This window comes from Aethalodelphis obliquidens, unplaced genomic scaffold (assembly GCF_003676395.1).
Source record: "Aethalodelphis obliquidens isolate GAN/ISIS:26980383/991018 unplaced genomic scaffold, ASM367639v1 scaffold25, whole genome shotgun sequence".
Lineage (NCBI taxonomy): Eukaryota > Metazoa > Chordata > Mammalia > Artiodactyla > Delphinidae > Aethalodelphis > Aethalodelphis obliquidens.
Genome location: NW_020837969.1, coordinates 30,261,080 through 30,278,057, shown reverse-complemented (window position 1 = coordinate 30,278,057; position 16,978 = coordinate 30,261,080). Strand labels below are relative to the sequence as shown.

At 35.0% G+C, this 16,978-nt stretch overlaps 1 protein-coding gene across 2 annotated transcripts in view; it reads right to left on the bottom strand.

The window, feature by feature from the left end:
- Nucleotides 1-16,978, bottom strand: part of ADAM32 (ADAM metallopeptidase domain 32) — a 164,824-nt gene that overhangs the window by 79,998 nt on the left and 67,848 nt on the right. For both annotated transcript variants that reach the window (XM_027122882.1, XM_027122883.1), the window contains exon 12: nucleotides 8,984-9,161. In XM_027122882.1, the coding sequence (XP_026978683.1) occupies nucleotides 8,984-9,161 (178 nt within the window). The remainder of the gene's footprint in view (nucleotides 1-8,983; nucleotides 9,162-16,978) is intronic.

Sequence of the window (16,978 nt, the reverse complement as noted above, 5' to 3'; positions counted from 1 at the left end):
AATCCTAAAATCTGTGTGGAAACTCAAGACTCCAAATTGTGATTCTGAGAAGAAAAAAAAAAACAAAACAAAACTGGGGGTATCATGCTTCTGACAAAGCCATAGTAATAAAAACTATGTGTGTGTGAAAGCACAAAAGATCCCCAACAGTCAAATCAATTTTGAGAAAGAAGAACAAAGCTGAAAGTATCATACTCCTTGATTTCAAATTACAGCTGGTCCTCCATATCTGTGGGTGCTCAATCCATGCATTCGACCAACCTTAGATTGAAAATATTCAGAAAAAAATCCAGAAAGTTCCAAAAAGCAAAACTTAAATTTGCTGCATTCTGGCAACTATTTACATAGCATTTACATTTTATTTACAACTATTTACATATCATTTACATTGTATTAGGTATTATAAGTAATCTAGAGATGATTTAAAGTATATGGGAGTATGTGGGTAGGTTATATGGCATTTTATAAAAGGGATTTGAACATCCATGGATTTTGGTATACCTTAAGGGTCCTAGAACCAATCCCCTAGATATCAAGGGATGACTGTTTCCTACAAAGCTACAGTAATCAAAACAGTATATTTTGTTTCCTACAAAGCCACAATAAGCAAAACAGGATGGTACTAGCACAAAAACAGACTCACAGATCAATGGACCAGAACTGAGAGTACAAAAGTAAACCCATACATACGCAGACAATAAACTTACAATGAGGGAACAAAGAATATACAATAGAGAAAGGAGAGTCTCTTCAACAACTGCTGTTGGGAAAGCTGTACAGTCACATGCAAAAGAAAGAAACTAGACCAATACCTTACACCATACACAAAAATGAACACAAAATGGATTAATCTGAATATAAAACATGAATCCATAAAATTCCTAGAAGAAAAAATAGGCAGTAATCTCACTGATATCAGTCTCAGTAAGGTTTTTGTGGAACCCACTCCAAAGGCAAGAGAAACAAAAGCAAAATAAACAAACGGGACTATATCAAGCTAAAATTCTTCTTCACAGCAAAGAAAACCATCTCAAAATGAAAAAGCAACTTACTGAATGAAAATATATTTGCAAATCATATAACTGATAAGGGCTTAATATCCAAAATACATAAAGAGCTTATACAACTCAATAACAAAGTAATAACAACCTGACTAAAAACCGGGCACAGAAACTGAACAGACATTTTTCCAAAGAAAACATATAGATGGCCAACAGGCACATGAAAAGATAATCAACATAACTAATTATTAGGGAAATGCAAATCAAACAACAATGAGATATCACCTCACACCTGTTAGAATAACTATTATAAAAAAGAAAAAATAACAAACGTTGGAGAGGATATGGAAAAAGGGAACCCTAGTACACTGTTAGTGGGACTGTAAATCAGTACAGCCACTATGAAAAACAATGGTGATTACTCAAAAGATTAAGAATTGCCGTACAACCTAGCTATTCCACTTCTGGGTATTCATCCAAAAAATACAAAAACACTAGTTAGGAAAAATATATGCCCTCCTATGCTTATTGCAGCATTATTTATAACAGCCAAGATGTGGAAACAACCTAAGTGTCCACTGATGGATGAATGGACAAAGAAGACCTAGTATACATACACAGTGGAATACTTACTCATCCATAAAAATAATGAAATCTTGCCTTTTGCGACATGGATGGACCTTGAAGGTATTATGCTAAGTGAAATAAGTCAAATGAAGGAAGACAGATACCATATGATTTCATTCATATCTGAAATCTAAAAACAAAACAAACAAATGAACAAACAAACAAAAAACCACACACACAAAAAAGCCAACAAAATAAAACCAAAAAACCTCTTAGATGCAGAAATCAGATTAGTGGTTACCAGAAGGGAAGGGGGTTCGGAGGTAAGAGAAACAGGTGAAGGGAGTCAACTATATGGTGATGGATGGTAAGTAGACTTGTGGTGCTGATCACTATGTAGTGTATACAGATGTTGAATTATAGTGCTGTACACCTGAAACTTATATAATAAAACAAACAAACAAACACCAGTATGGTACTGGGACAAAAATAGACATGTAAACCAATTAAACAGAATAGAAAGCCCAAAACTAAACCACGGCATATATGGTCAACTAGTATTCGACAAGGGAGTCAGGAATAACCAATGAGGAAAGGATACTCTCTTCAACAACTGGGAAAACTAGAGAAACACATGCAAAACAATGACAATGACTACTATCCCACATTACCCAGAAAAATTAACTCAAAGTGGATCAAAGACTTAAACATAAGGTCTGATACCATGAAACTCCTAGAAAAAAATGTAGGGAAAAACCTCATTGATACTAGTCTTGGGTATAAATTTTGGAGTGTGATGCCAAATGGACAAACAACAAAAGAAAAAACAACAAATGGGACATCAAACTCAAAAACTTCTGCACCTCAAAAGAAACAATTATCAAAATAGAAAAAAAACCCTACATGATGGGAGAAAATTTTTGCAAACCATATATCAGATAAGGGGTTAATATTCAAACTATATAAAGAACTTACTCAATTTGTTAACAACAACAAAAAAACACTCCAATTTAAAAAGGGGCAGAAGAACTAAATACACATTTTTCTAAAGACATACAGATGGCCAACAGGCACATGAAAAGATGCTCAACATCACTAATCATCAAGAAATGGTAATCAAAACCACTATGAGATACCACTTCACACCTGTCAGAATGGCTATCACGAAGAAGACAAGAGACAACAGGTGCTGGCAAGGATGTGGTGAAAAAGGAAGCCTTATACACTGTTGGTGGGAACGTAAATAGGTCCAACCAATTGGTCCACTATGGAAAACAATATGGAGGTTCCTCAAAAAATTAAAAATAGACCTACCATATGATCCAGCAATTCCAGTTCTGGGTATATACCCAAAGGAAATGAAAACAGAATTTCAAAGAGATATGTGCATTTATCACAATAAATCTTGGCTATTTACAAAAACCAAGATATGGAAACAACCCAAATGCCCATCAATGGATTAATGGATAAAAAAATTTGGTACACATACATAATGGAATGTTATTCTGCCATGAAAATGGAAGCTATCCTCCCATTTTCAACAACATATGTGAATCTTGAGCACATTATGCTAGCGAGATAAGTCAAACAGAGAAAGACAAGAACTGTGTGATATCACTTACATGTGGAATGTTTAAACCTGTGAAAAACAGAGTAAAGTACTGGTTACCAGAGGTTGTGGAGGCAGAGGAGTAAGAGTGATGGTATTTAAGGGTACACACTTGTATCGAGCAATAAATAAGCCATAGAGATCTAATGCACAACATAATGAATATAGATACTAATATTGTACTGTAATTATGTAATGTAATAAATATCACTACCTCAGCAATCATATAACAATATATAAATGTATCACAGTAACACACTGTACAACTTAAGCTTACAATATTACACTTAAATTTATTCAATTTAAAAAAACTCTTAGTTAACTAGAAATAGAAGGAAATTTCCTCAATATGGTAAAGGGCATCTATTTTTGAAAAAAGCTTATTATCTAATATCATATTTAATGGTGAAAGTCAGAAAACTATCCCCCTAAAAATAAGAACAAAGCAAAGAAGGCCACTCTCAGCACTTCTAATCAGCACTAGAATTCAGAAAAGTCCACTGTAATTTTTATACTATTGTTAGTATGAAATTGTTAAATAAAATTTGTTAAATTTTATTTGTTAATTGTTATACAATTGTTAATACAATTGTGATACAATTGTATACAATTGTTAAATAAATGATACAATTGTTAAATAAAATTTTTAAACACTATCAAAACAAGAAATCTATAGAAGAACGAAAGAAGATCTGAATAAGTGGAGAGATACACAATGTGCACAGATTGGCAGACTTAATATTGGTGAGAAAAGTAATTCCCCCCAAATTGATGTATGAATACAACACAATTCGAATCAAAGTCCCTACATTCACATGCCTGTTCTCCAATTTACATGGAAATAAAATGGTCCCAGAATAGTAAAGCTATTTTGGAAAAGAGGACCAAAGTTGGCTGATTTACACACAATGTTTTCAAGACTTACTGAAAAGTGCATTAGTTAAGACAGTGTGGAATAGGCATAAGGACAGACAAATAAACAGAAAAGAATTCAGGGAAAGATGCATATATATGGTCATTTATTATCATAGGAACAGGTGTTAACTGTTCTCTAAATGTTTGGTGAATTTACCTGTGAAGCCATCTGGTCCTGGACATTTTTTGTTGGTAGTTTTTAAAAATATTATTACTGATTCAATATCATTACTGGCAATTGGTCTGTTCATGTTTTCTGTTTCTTCCTGGTTCAGTCTTAGGAGAGTGCACATTTCTAGGAATTTGTACATTTCTTCCACGTTGTCCATTTTACTGGCATATAGTTTGCAGTAATCTTATGATCCTTTGAATTTCTGTGGTGTTGGTTGTAGCTTCTTTTCCATTTCTGATTTTATTGATTTGGGTTCTCTCTTTTTCTTGATGAGTTTGGCTAAAGGTTTATCAATTTTCTTTATCTTTCTCAAAGAACTACCTCTTATCTTCATTAATCTACCTTTTTAGTCTCTATTTCATTTATTTCTGCTCTGATCTTTATTATTTCTTTGCTTCTACTAACTTTAGGTTTTGTTTTTTCTTTTTTTAGTTACTTTAGGTGTAAGATTAGGTTGTTTATTTGAGATTTTTCTTGTTTCCTGAGGTAAGCTTGTATCACTAAAAAACTTCCCTCATAGTACTGCTTTTGCTTTGTCTCATTGATTTTGGTTCATTGCATTTTGCTTTCATTTGCCTACAGGTATTTTTTTAATTTCCTAATTTATTTCTTCAGTGATCCATTGGTTGTTTAGCAGTATATTGTTTAGCCTTGACATATTTCTGTTTTCTGTACTTTTTTTCTTGTAGTTGATTCCTAGTCTCATAGCATTCTAGTCAGAAAAGATGTTGGATATGATTTCAATTTTCTTAAATTTACTGAGATTTGTTTGGTGGCCTACCATGTGATCTACCCTGGAGATGTTACAGGGCACCTGAAACAATGTGTATTCTGTTGTTTTGGTGTGGAATGTTCTATATTTACTTCTATTAATTCCATCTGGTCCTATGTGTCACTTAAGACCAGTCTTTCCTTAATGATTTTCTGTCTGGATGGTAAGTCCATTGATGTAAGTGAGGTGTTAAAGTCTCCTACTATTATTGTGTTACTGTCCATTTCTCCCCTTATGTCCGTTAATATTTGCTTTATGTATTTAGGTGTTCCTATGTTAAATGCATATATATTTACAAATGTTGCATCTTCTTGGATTGATCCCTTAATCATTATATAATGTCCTTTGTCTTACAGTCTTTGTTTTGAAGTCTCTCTTGTCTGACATAAGTATTGCTACCTCAGCTTTCTTTTGATTTCCATTTGCATGGAATACCTTTTCTGATTCCCTCACTTTCAGTCTGCCTGTGTCTTTAGATCTGAAGTAAGTCTCTTGTAGGCAGTATATATATATATGGGTCTTTTTGTTTTATCCATTCAGCCATTCTGTTTCTTTTGATTGCAGCATTTAGTACAATTATATTTAAAGTAATTATTGGTAGGTATGTACTTACTGCCATTTTGTTAAGTGCAGGATACAAAATCAATATACAGAAATTTGTTGCATTTCTTTACACTAACAATGAATTAACAAAAGAGAAATTAAGAAAACAATCCCATTTAGAATTACATCAAAAAGAATAAAATATCTAGGAAGAAATCTAACTAAGGAGGTAAAAGACCTGTATTTGGAAAACCATAAGCCACTGATGAAAGAAATTGAAGATGACACAGATGGAAAGATATACAGTGTTCATAGACTGGCAGAATTAATATTGCTAAAATGGCCATAGTACCCAAGGCAATCTATACATTCAATGCAATTCCTATCAAAATATTAATGGCATTTTTCACAGAGCTGTAACAAATAATTCTAACATTTGTATGGAAACATAAAAGAGTGCAAATAGCCAAAGCAATCTGAAGAAAAAGAACAGAGCTGGAGGTACCATACTCCTTGATTTCAAACTATAGTATAAAGAGACATCAAAACAGTATGATACAGGCACAAAAACAGCACATAGATCAATGGAACAGAGTAGAGAGTCCAGAAATAAACCCACGCACTTATGGTCAATTAATCTTCAACAAAGGAGGCAAGGATATACAATGGGGGAAAGACAATCTCTTTAATAAGTAGTGCTGGAAATCTGGACAGCTACATTAAAAGAATAAAACTGAAACATTTTCTTAAACCATATATTAAAATAAACTCAAAATGGATTAAAGACGTAAATATAAGACCAGAAAACATAAAACTCCTAGAAGAAAACATAGGCAGAACACTCTGACATGAACTGCAACAATATTTTTTGGATCTGTCTCTTGAGGCAAAGGAAACAAAAATAAACAGATGGGACCTAATTAAACTTAAAAGCTTTTGTGCAGCACATGAAACCACTGACCAAAGCAAAAAACAACTTATTGAATGTGAGAAAATGTTTGCAAATAATATGCCTGATAAGGAGTTAATATCCAAAATATATAAACAGCTCATACAACTCAATATCCAAAAAACAAATAACCTGATTTAAAAATGGGCAGGAGACCTGAATACACATTTTTCCAAAGAAAACATACAGATGGCCAATAGGCACATGAAAAGATGCTAACAACACTAATCATTAGGGAAATGCAAATCAAAACCACAATGAGATATCAACTCACACGTGTCAGAATCACTATCATCAAAAAGATCACAAATAACAAATGTTGGCAAGTAAGTGGAGAAAAGAGAACTCTTGTACACTGTTTCCCACTATGGAAAACAGTATGGAGGTTCCTCAAAAAAACCCCTAAAAATCAAGCTACCATATGATCCAGCAATTCCACTCCTGAATATATATCCAAAGAAAACAAAAACATTAATTCAAAAATACACATGCACCCCAATGTTGATAGCAGCATTACTTACAATTGCCAAGATGTGGAAGCAACATAAGTGTCCATCAACAGATGAATGGATAAAGAAGACGTGGTACACATATACAATAGAATATTACTCGACCATAAAAAAGAATAAAAGTTTTCCATTTGCAACTACATAGATGGCCCTAGAGGGTATTATGCTTAGTGAAATAAGTCAGACAGACAAAGACAAGTACTCTATGTTATCACTTATATGTGGAATATAAAAAATAAAACAATGAATGAATATGACAAAGCAGAAACAGATTCCCAGATATAGAGGTCAAACTACTGGTTACCAGTGGGGAAAGGGAAGAAGGGGAAGATGGGGTAGGGAATTAAGAGGTACAAACTACTATGCATAAAATAAATAAGCTCCAAAAATACATTGTACAGCACAGGGAAATATAGCCCTTTTTAAAATAACAACTTTAAATGAAGTACAGTCTATAAAAATATTTAATCACTATGTTGTATGCCTAAAATTAACATAATATTTAAAATCATTGATACTCAATAAAAGAAAAAGATATATGCACCCATATGTTCACTGCAGCATTATTTACAATAACTAAGATATGGAAGTAAACTAAGTGCCTATCAATAGATAAATGCATAAAGAAGATGTGGTACATATATACAATGGAATATTACTCAGCCATAAAAAAAAGAATGAAATTTTACCATTTGTAAAAGCACGGATGGACCTAGAGGGTATTATGTTAGGTGAAATAAGTCAGACAGAGAAAGACAAATACCTTATGATTTCACTTTTATGTGGAATCTAAAAATATAACAAATGAACAAACATAGCAAGACAGAAACAGAGTTATAGATACAAAGAACAAACCGGTGGTTGCCAGAGGGAAGGGGTTTGGGGGGAGGAAAGAACTAGGTGAGGGAGATTAAGAGGTACAAAATTCTAGCTGCAAAATAAATGAGTCAGGAGTATAATATGTACAGTGTGGGGAACATAGTCAATAACTATGTAATATCTTTATATGGTGACATATCATAACTAGACTTATCAAGATGATCATTTTGAAATGTATAGAATATTGATTCACTATGTTGTGTAATAGGAATTAACACAGTGTTGTAGGTCAATTTAAAAAATGAAAAAAAATCTCTACCTGAATTGTACCAATGCTTGTGTACATTTGCAAACATTCATCCACCTGTATACTTATATTTGTTGTATTCTATTGTATGCAGATGATGTCTCCAAGAAAATTGATTTAAAAATAGATGAAGAGTAAAAAGGGAGGACTTGTTCTACCAAATGGTGAAACATAATATAAAGGCACAGTATTAAAACAATGTGATATGAGTACAAGTTTGTTCTGACCCATGCATGTATCCAATCCTAATATCATTTCTATCTTATGATCGTGAACATTTATCATATTTGCAGTACTGCTGCAAAAACTGAACTGTCTAGAAGCATTACACCCTGGACTTTTTGCATTCATTATATTTTCTCTAGGGCTTCTCTATCAAGTGAGTAATCAAACTCACCCAATGTTCAGACTGTAACTTTAACAGTCTTCCCTCCCCATACTGCTGATTCCATTGTGAGGCAATACCCTAAAGGATACTTGATGGTCTGCTCCCACATTGATCTTCAATAAGACACTTATCAAATGTCCAAAGGTTAAGCACAGGTTTGAAAGATTTTACATATTTAGTCTGGAACCAAAAGCTCATTGTAGACTTCCCTTTTTTCCCGTCAGCAATAATTTTTTGGGAATATTCTTATATTTGTCCAAAACTCTTCAACCTATTAAATCTAGATGGTATATTCTTGTGTGTATTTCAACCTTGATTTTATTACTGCCAATATGTTGCACAGTACTCAGTCATATTTGGGATATATAACATATATGACAAAGAGTTGAACTAAAACAATAAATTTATCAATTTTCCAATTATCAGACTTACTTCCTCAGTACCACAGTCACAGATTTCATTTTCCTCCACTCTGCCATTTCCACAGATTGATGCCGGAGCCCTCTGCATTTGTGGCTTATTCTGAAGACACCGGGCACCCATATTTGAAATGAAATTTTCAAAGTCACTCAAACTGCAATTGCTAAAAGTCTTCACACCGCTGGATTGCCTAAAGATGAATCCGTATAATGTCATGGCAGTATACTTCTGAAAACACAACTCTATATTACATAAGTTAATTTCAAAATGTTAAATTCAAGAGGTAATGATAAATGTTTATAACAAGTGCTCAGAGGCCAAAGTCATTCTGCAGGAGGTCATGTGATTTCATTCACTGGAATACATATCTTCTCAAAACAAAATTAAGTTCAATAGGCAAAACTAAACAACCCAACTAGAAAATGGGCAAAGATTTGGATAGACATTTCCCCAAAGAAGACACATATAAATAACCAACAGGTATGTTAAAAGGTTATCAGTATAACTAATCATCAGGGAAACGCAAAAATAAAACAAAAGACCTCACACCTGTTAAGATGGCTATGATTCTTTAAAAAATAGATAAACAGTGCTGTCGAGGATGGATAGAAATTGGAACCCTAGTATATTGTTTATGGAAATGTAAATTGGTCCAGGCTCTTTTGAAAACAGGTGTGAGGGTCCTCAAAAAATTAAAACTAGAACTATCATATGATCCAGCAATCCTACTTCTGGGTATATATCTAAAACTACTGAAATCAGGATATATAAGTTATATCTGCACTCCCATGTTTATTGCAGCAATATTCACGATAGCAAAGATATGGAGTCAACCGAAATGTCCACTGAAAGATGAACGGATAAAGAAAATGTGGTTCATATCTGCAATGGAATATTATTCCGCCTTAAAAAAAAAAGAAGCAAGTCCTGACATACGCAACAACACAGAAAAGCCTCGAGGACATTATGCTAAGTGAAATAAGCTAGTCACAGAGAGTGAAATACTTCATGCTTTCACTTATATGAGATATTTAAAACAGTCAAACTCACAGATGCAGAGTTGACAAGGGGCTAGGAGGAGGGGCAAATGGGGAGTTGTAAAATGGGTGCAAAGTTTCAGTTATACAAGATGAATAAATTATAGAGATCTGCTGTTCAGCATAGTGCCTATAGTTAAGTAATAAATTTAAAATTGGTTAAGACAATTCCTGTTGAGTATTTCAACTACAATAAAAAAATAAGAACAGATAAGAGAATGACCAAGATGTTGGAGTAAGAAGACTCTAAGCTCACCTCCTCCCATAGGCACATCAAATTTATAACTATTCAAAGAGCAATTATTGATGAGAAAGACTAGAAGAGTAGCAGAAAAGATCTTCTACAACTAAAGATATGAAGAAGGAACCACAAGTAGATGGGTGGGAAGGGTGGAGACGTAGTAAAGGCAAGACCCACCAGTGAGCCAGTTCTAGCCTCCCTGAGACCAGCCTCCCCCCAGCAGCCAGCTCAACACTCGCACAACCTCTCCCACCAGGGGATACCACCAGCCCTGGTATCCCCTGGATTCTAGCCCCACCAACCAGTGGGCAGACACCAGTCCCACCAGGACCATCAGAGCCCTGCAGCCTGCCATGTCAGGACCCAGCTGATCCACCAGCAGGCCAACACCAGCCCCAGGACCCTCTGAGCTACACGAGTAGATTAACACCAGCTCTGGGACACCTCGGACCCCTTCATCAGCCAACCTGGGATCCAGCCCTGCTTACTAGCAGGCTGTCAACAGCTTTGGACACACTGGACCATGCAGTAAGCCATGTCAGGAACTGGTCCCACCCACCAGCAGACTGATATTAGATCCAGGACCCCTGGGCCCATAGCCACTCACCCCAACCCCAGATCCACCCACCACTGGGCCAGCACTAGCCCCAGGACCCCATGAGTTTCCACAGTCAGCCACCTGTGACACAGCTCTACCCACCAGTGGCCGGCAGCCTCTGAACAAGGCAGGGACTGGCAACCAACTGGACAGGGGGCCAGTCCAGCCAAGTCTACCAGACCACCCACAGTAGTCAGCCCATCACAATAGAAGGACCCTCACAGTCCTCTTAGGGGGACCGCTAGAGCATATAGGTCTGGGACCAGAGAGGAATGTGCTGCTGTGACGCATAGGACATCTACAAAAGGTCATTTCTCCAAGTTTGGGAAACAACCAAATACCAGATACATAGAAATAAAAACAGCAAATTAGGCAATATGAGGCAACAGAGGAATACGTTCCAAATGAAAGAAAAAGATAAAACCCCAAAAGAAGAACTGAGTGAAGTGGAGACAAGCAATCTACCTGATACAGAGTTCAAGGTAACAATCATAAAGATGCTCATAAAATTCGGGAGAAGAATGGATGAACAGAGCGAGCCATGAACAAAGAGTTAGAAAATTCAAAGAAGAAACAAAGAGAGATGAAATAAGAAATCTACCACAACGAATCAACAATAGGTTAGATGATACAGAGGAACAAATCAGTGAGCTAGAATAGAGCAGTGAAAAATCACTGAAGCTGAACAGGAAAAAGAAACATGTATAAGAAGAAATGAGGACAGCTTAAGAGACCTCTGGGACGATATCAAACATACTAACAGTCACATTATAGTAGCCCCAGAAGGAGAAGATAGAGAGAAAATGGGGCAGAGGACATACTGTATTTGAAGACATAATAGCTGAAGACTTCCCTAAGGTGGGAAAGGAAACAGACATCCAGGTACAGGAGTTACAGAGAGTCCCAAAGAGGATCAACCCAAAGAGGAACACACCAAGACACGCTGTAGTGAAAATGACAAGAATTAAAGATAAAGACAGAATATTAAAAGCAGCAAGGAAAAAGCAACAAGTTACATACAAGGGAACTCCCGTAAGGCTATCGTCTGACTTTATAGCAGAAACTCTGCAGGCCAGAAGAGAGTGGCACCGTATATTTAAAGTGATGAAAGGAAGAAAAACTACAGCCAAGAATAGTCTAGCTGGCAAGGCTTTCATTCAGATTTGATGGCAAGGTCAAAAGTTTTACAGACAAGCAAATGCTAATAAATGGGTACCACCAAACCAGCTTTACAAGAAATGTTAAAGGAGCTTCTCTATGTGAAAAAGAAAAGGCCAAAACTGGAAACATGAAAATTACAAAAGAAAAAATCTTATAGGGAAATGCAAATATACAACAAAGGTAATAAATCAACAGCTTATAAATCTAGTAGGAAGGTTAAAAGACAAAAGTAGTAAAATCAGGGCTTCCCTGATTGGTGCAGTGGTTGAGAGTCCGCCTGCCGATGCAGGGGACACGGGTTCGTGCCCCGGTGCGGGAGGATCCCACATGGCGCAGAGTGGCTGGGCCCGTGAACCATGGCCGTTGAGCCTGTGCATCCGGAGCCTGTGCTCCGCAACGGGAGAGGCCACAGCAGTGAGAGGCCCGCGTACCACAAAAAAGAAAAAAAAAAAAGTAGTAAAATCATCTACATCTACAATAAGTAGTTAAGGGATACACAAACAAAAAGGTGATGTCAAAAACCGTAAACATTGGGGGTGGGAAGTAAAAATGCAGGGTTGTTAAAACGTGTTTGAACTTAAGAGATCAGCAACTTAAAACAAGCATATATATATATATTGCTATACACAAACCTCATGGTAACGACAAACCAAAAATCTATAGTAGATATACACACAAAAAAGAGAAAGGCATCCAAACATAACACCAAATGTAGGCATCAAATCATAAGAAAAGAGAAAAAAGGAAGAGGACCTCAACAAAAAAGAACTACAAAAACAACTCCAAAACAATTAACAAAATGGGAATAAGTACATACATATCAATAATTAATTTAAATGTAAATGGACTAAATGCTCCAATCAAAGGCACAGAGTGGCTGAATGGATACAAAAACAACATCCATACATATGCTTCCTACAAGAGACTCACTTCAGATCTAAACATATGACAAATCCACAGCTAATATCATACTCAAATGTGAAAAGCTGAAAGCATTTCCTCCAAGATCAGGAATAAGACAAGGATTTCCACTCTCACCAATTTTATTCAACATAGTATTGGAAGTCCTAGCCGCAGCAATCAGACTAGAAAAAGAAATAAAAGGAATCCAAATTGGAAACAAAGAAAGAAAACTGTCACTTTCTGCAGATGACATGATACTATATATAGAAAATCCTAACGACACCACCAAAAAACCACTAGAACTGATCAATGAATTCAGTAAATGTGCAGGATACAATGTGATACATTTCTATACATTAACAACAAACTATGAGAAAGAGAAATTAAGAAAACAATCCCATTATCAATTGCTGTTAAAATGATCATACTACCCAAGGAAATCTATAGATTCAATGCAATTTCTATCAAAATATTAATGGCAGTTTTCACAGAGCTAGAACAAATAATTATAAAATTTGTATGGAAGCACAACAGACTCCAAATAGCCACAGAAATCTTGAAAAAGAACAGAGTTGGAGGTATCACACTCCCTGATTTCAAACTATGGTACAAAGTGCCAGTCAACAAACAAGTATGGTACTGGCACAAAAACAGACACATGGATAAGTGGAACAGAACAGAAAGCCCAGAAATAAACTCACGCACTTATGGTCAATTAATCTATGACAAAGAAGGCAAGAATATAAAATGGAGAAAAGACGGCCTGTTCAATAAATTGTGCTGAACAGCTACATACAAAAGAAACAAACTAGACTACTCTCTCATACTATGGAGAAAAATAAATTCAAAACGGATTAAAGACTTAAATGTAAGACTTAAACCATAAAACTTCTAGAAGTAAACAGGCAGTAAGCTCTTTAGACATTGATCTTAGTAATATTTTTTTGTATCTGTCTCTTCAGGCAAGGGAAACAAAAGCAAAAATAAATAAATGGGACTACATCAAACTGAAAAGCTCTTGTACAGTGAAGGAAACTATCAACAAAATGAAATGGTGGCGTATTGAATGGGAGAAGATACTTGCAAATGACATAGCTAATAACAGGTTGATATTTAAAATATACAAGGAACTCATACAATTCAACATCAATAAAACAACCCAACTGAAAAAGTGTGTAGAGGACCTGAATAGATCTTTCCCAAAGAAGACATACAGATGGCCAACAGGCACATGGAAATATGTTCAACATCACTAGTCATTATGGAAACTGAATCACAAGAAGATACTACCTCACACCTGTCAGAAGGGTTATTATCAAAAAAGAAAACAAATAGCGAGTGTTGGCGAGAATCTGGAGAAAAGGAAACCCTCATGCACTGTTGGTGGGAATGTAAATTGGTGCAGTCACTATGAAAAACAGTACGGAGATTCTTCAAAATTTCAAAACAGAACTACCATATGATTTGTCAATTCCACTCCTGTGTATTTATCTGAAGAAACAAAAATGCAAATTAGAAAAGATACATGCATCCCTATGTTCATTAGAGCATTATTTACAATAGTTAAGGTATGGACACAACCTAAGTGCCCATCAATAGATTAATGGGAATAGAAGATGTGGTGTATGTGTGTGTGTGTGTGCGTGTGTGTGTATATATATATATATATACACACACACGCACACACACATACACACACACACACATACATACACACACACACACACACACACACACACACACACACACACATATACACACACAGTGGAAATTACTCAGCCATAAAAAACAATGAAAGCTTGCCATTTGTGATAACATGGATGGAACTAGGGGGCATTATGCTAAGTGAAATAAGTCAGGCAGAGAAAGATAAATACTGTATGATTTCACTTATATGTGGAATCTAAAAAACAAAACAAATGAACTAACAGAGCAAAACAGAAACAGTTATAGAATCAGAGAACAAAGAGGTGGTTTCCGGGGGGGAGGGGGGAAGACATAGGTGAGGGAGATTAAAAGGTGCAAACTTCTAGCTGCAAAATAAATGAATCGCAGGTATAAAATGTACTGTGGGGACTTCCCTGGCGGTCCAGTGGTTAAGACTCTGCACTTCCACTGCAGGGGGTGCCAGTTCGATCCCTGGTCGGGGAACTAAGATCCCACATGCCTCCCAGCACGGCCAAAATAAATAAATAAAATAAAATATTTAAAATAAAAAAATACAAGTAAAATATTTAAAATAAAATGGGGAACACAGTAACTATGTATTATCTTTGTATGGTGACATATAACTAGACATCATGGTGATCATTTTGAAATGTATAGAAATATCAAATCACTATGTTGTATAACAGGACTAACAAAACAAACAAAAAACTCATAGAAAAAGAAATCAGATGTGTGGGGGGAAGGGGAACTGCATGAAGGCAGTCAAAGTCACAAACTCCCAGTTATAAGTAAGTACTAGGGATGTAATGTACAATATTATAAATATAATTAACATTGCTCTATGTTATATATGAAATTTGTTGAGAGTAAATCCTAAAAGTCCTCATCACATGAAAAAAATTTTTCTACTTCTTTAATTATTTATCTATATGAGATGATGGATGTTCACTAAACTTATTGTGATAATCATTTCATGATGGATGTAAATCAAATCATTATGCTGTACACCCTAAATTTATACAGCGCTATATGTCAGTTATATTTCAGTAAAACTGGAAGAAAAGACAGAATAGATAAATTTTATTTTTTATATGCATTACAAACTAAATCTACCTAAGAGAAAGTTTTGAGCTAATGGGTGTGGTTGTATGTAAATTCTTGCATATACAGAAAAAATATGGTTATGTATGTGTATGATACCTCTGCCTAGGTGAAATACAACTGAAATAATGGCACGGACGGAGACAACCAAATATCCATTTATGTAAATTCCCAGATGTATATCAACAACTCTTCAAACTTCTACTTCCTCTATCTTTCCCTTGACCAAATTAAGAATCAAACTCTTTGAAAGTTTGAATCTCTTCTATTTCAATGGTTTTTCAATGTTTATTCATAGGTTTGTACTACATATATAATATGATAGATAATTCATTGAATTGTAAGTTGTTTGAAGCAGGAATTTTGTCATCTTTATGGTTGGTATCACTTATTACCTGCACAGTTCTAAGCAAACATAGAACCAACTGTCTGTTGATTCTTCCTAATAACAACAAACTTTCGTTAAACAGACTGTACTGTGCTTAGTCCTGAGCTTTCTCAAAGATTTCACAGAAATTGTATATTAATCAAAATTTAACATAATTATGTCCATATACCACTCATAAAAATAACTTCAGACAATATTTCCATAAGATGAGTCACTCTGCATATGCAGTACAACTTTGTAAGGTAAGGAGGTAACTGACATTTATTGAGTGCCTATTATCAGCCAGATATTTTATTCACTTGATTATTTAATCCTCACAACAAACCAGAGAGGTTGGTATTGTCATCAACATTTTATAGAAACTGAATTAAAGTTTAGAGAAGCTAGAAACCTCTTCAAACTCAGATAGTTTGTACATTAGCAGGATCAGTATTCACACACAGTTATCTAAGACTCCAAATTCAGGTACTTTTTACTCAAAATTTCATCTTTGAACAGTAAATAATTCAATAAAATATTTACTATTAAATATTAATAGATATTTTACTATAAACCATAAATTTTGATGATCTTAGCACCAAAACTGAACGGTGAAGAAAACTTTTAAATAAAAAAACTGTATAATATTTTTGATCTGGGAACTATTTATAGCTAACTGTATATAATCCCTAATTATTCACCTTTTCGCTGCCCATATGGCAGTTCTTAACTAAGAATGTGTGTTCCCAAAGTTTACTTGAATCAATTATCTGAAGTTTTTCCTAACGTTCATTTGGTTGCGATTTTGCACTCTAAATTCTAATGCTATGTTATTTTGCTCCCAAATTATTTTATAAAGGCTTATTGAAACTATGATATAACTAGCCTAAGTTCTGTATTCAAAGAACAGAGAAATTATGTGACAGAAGGA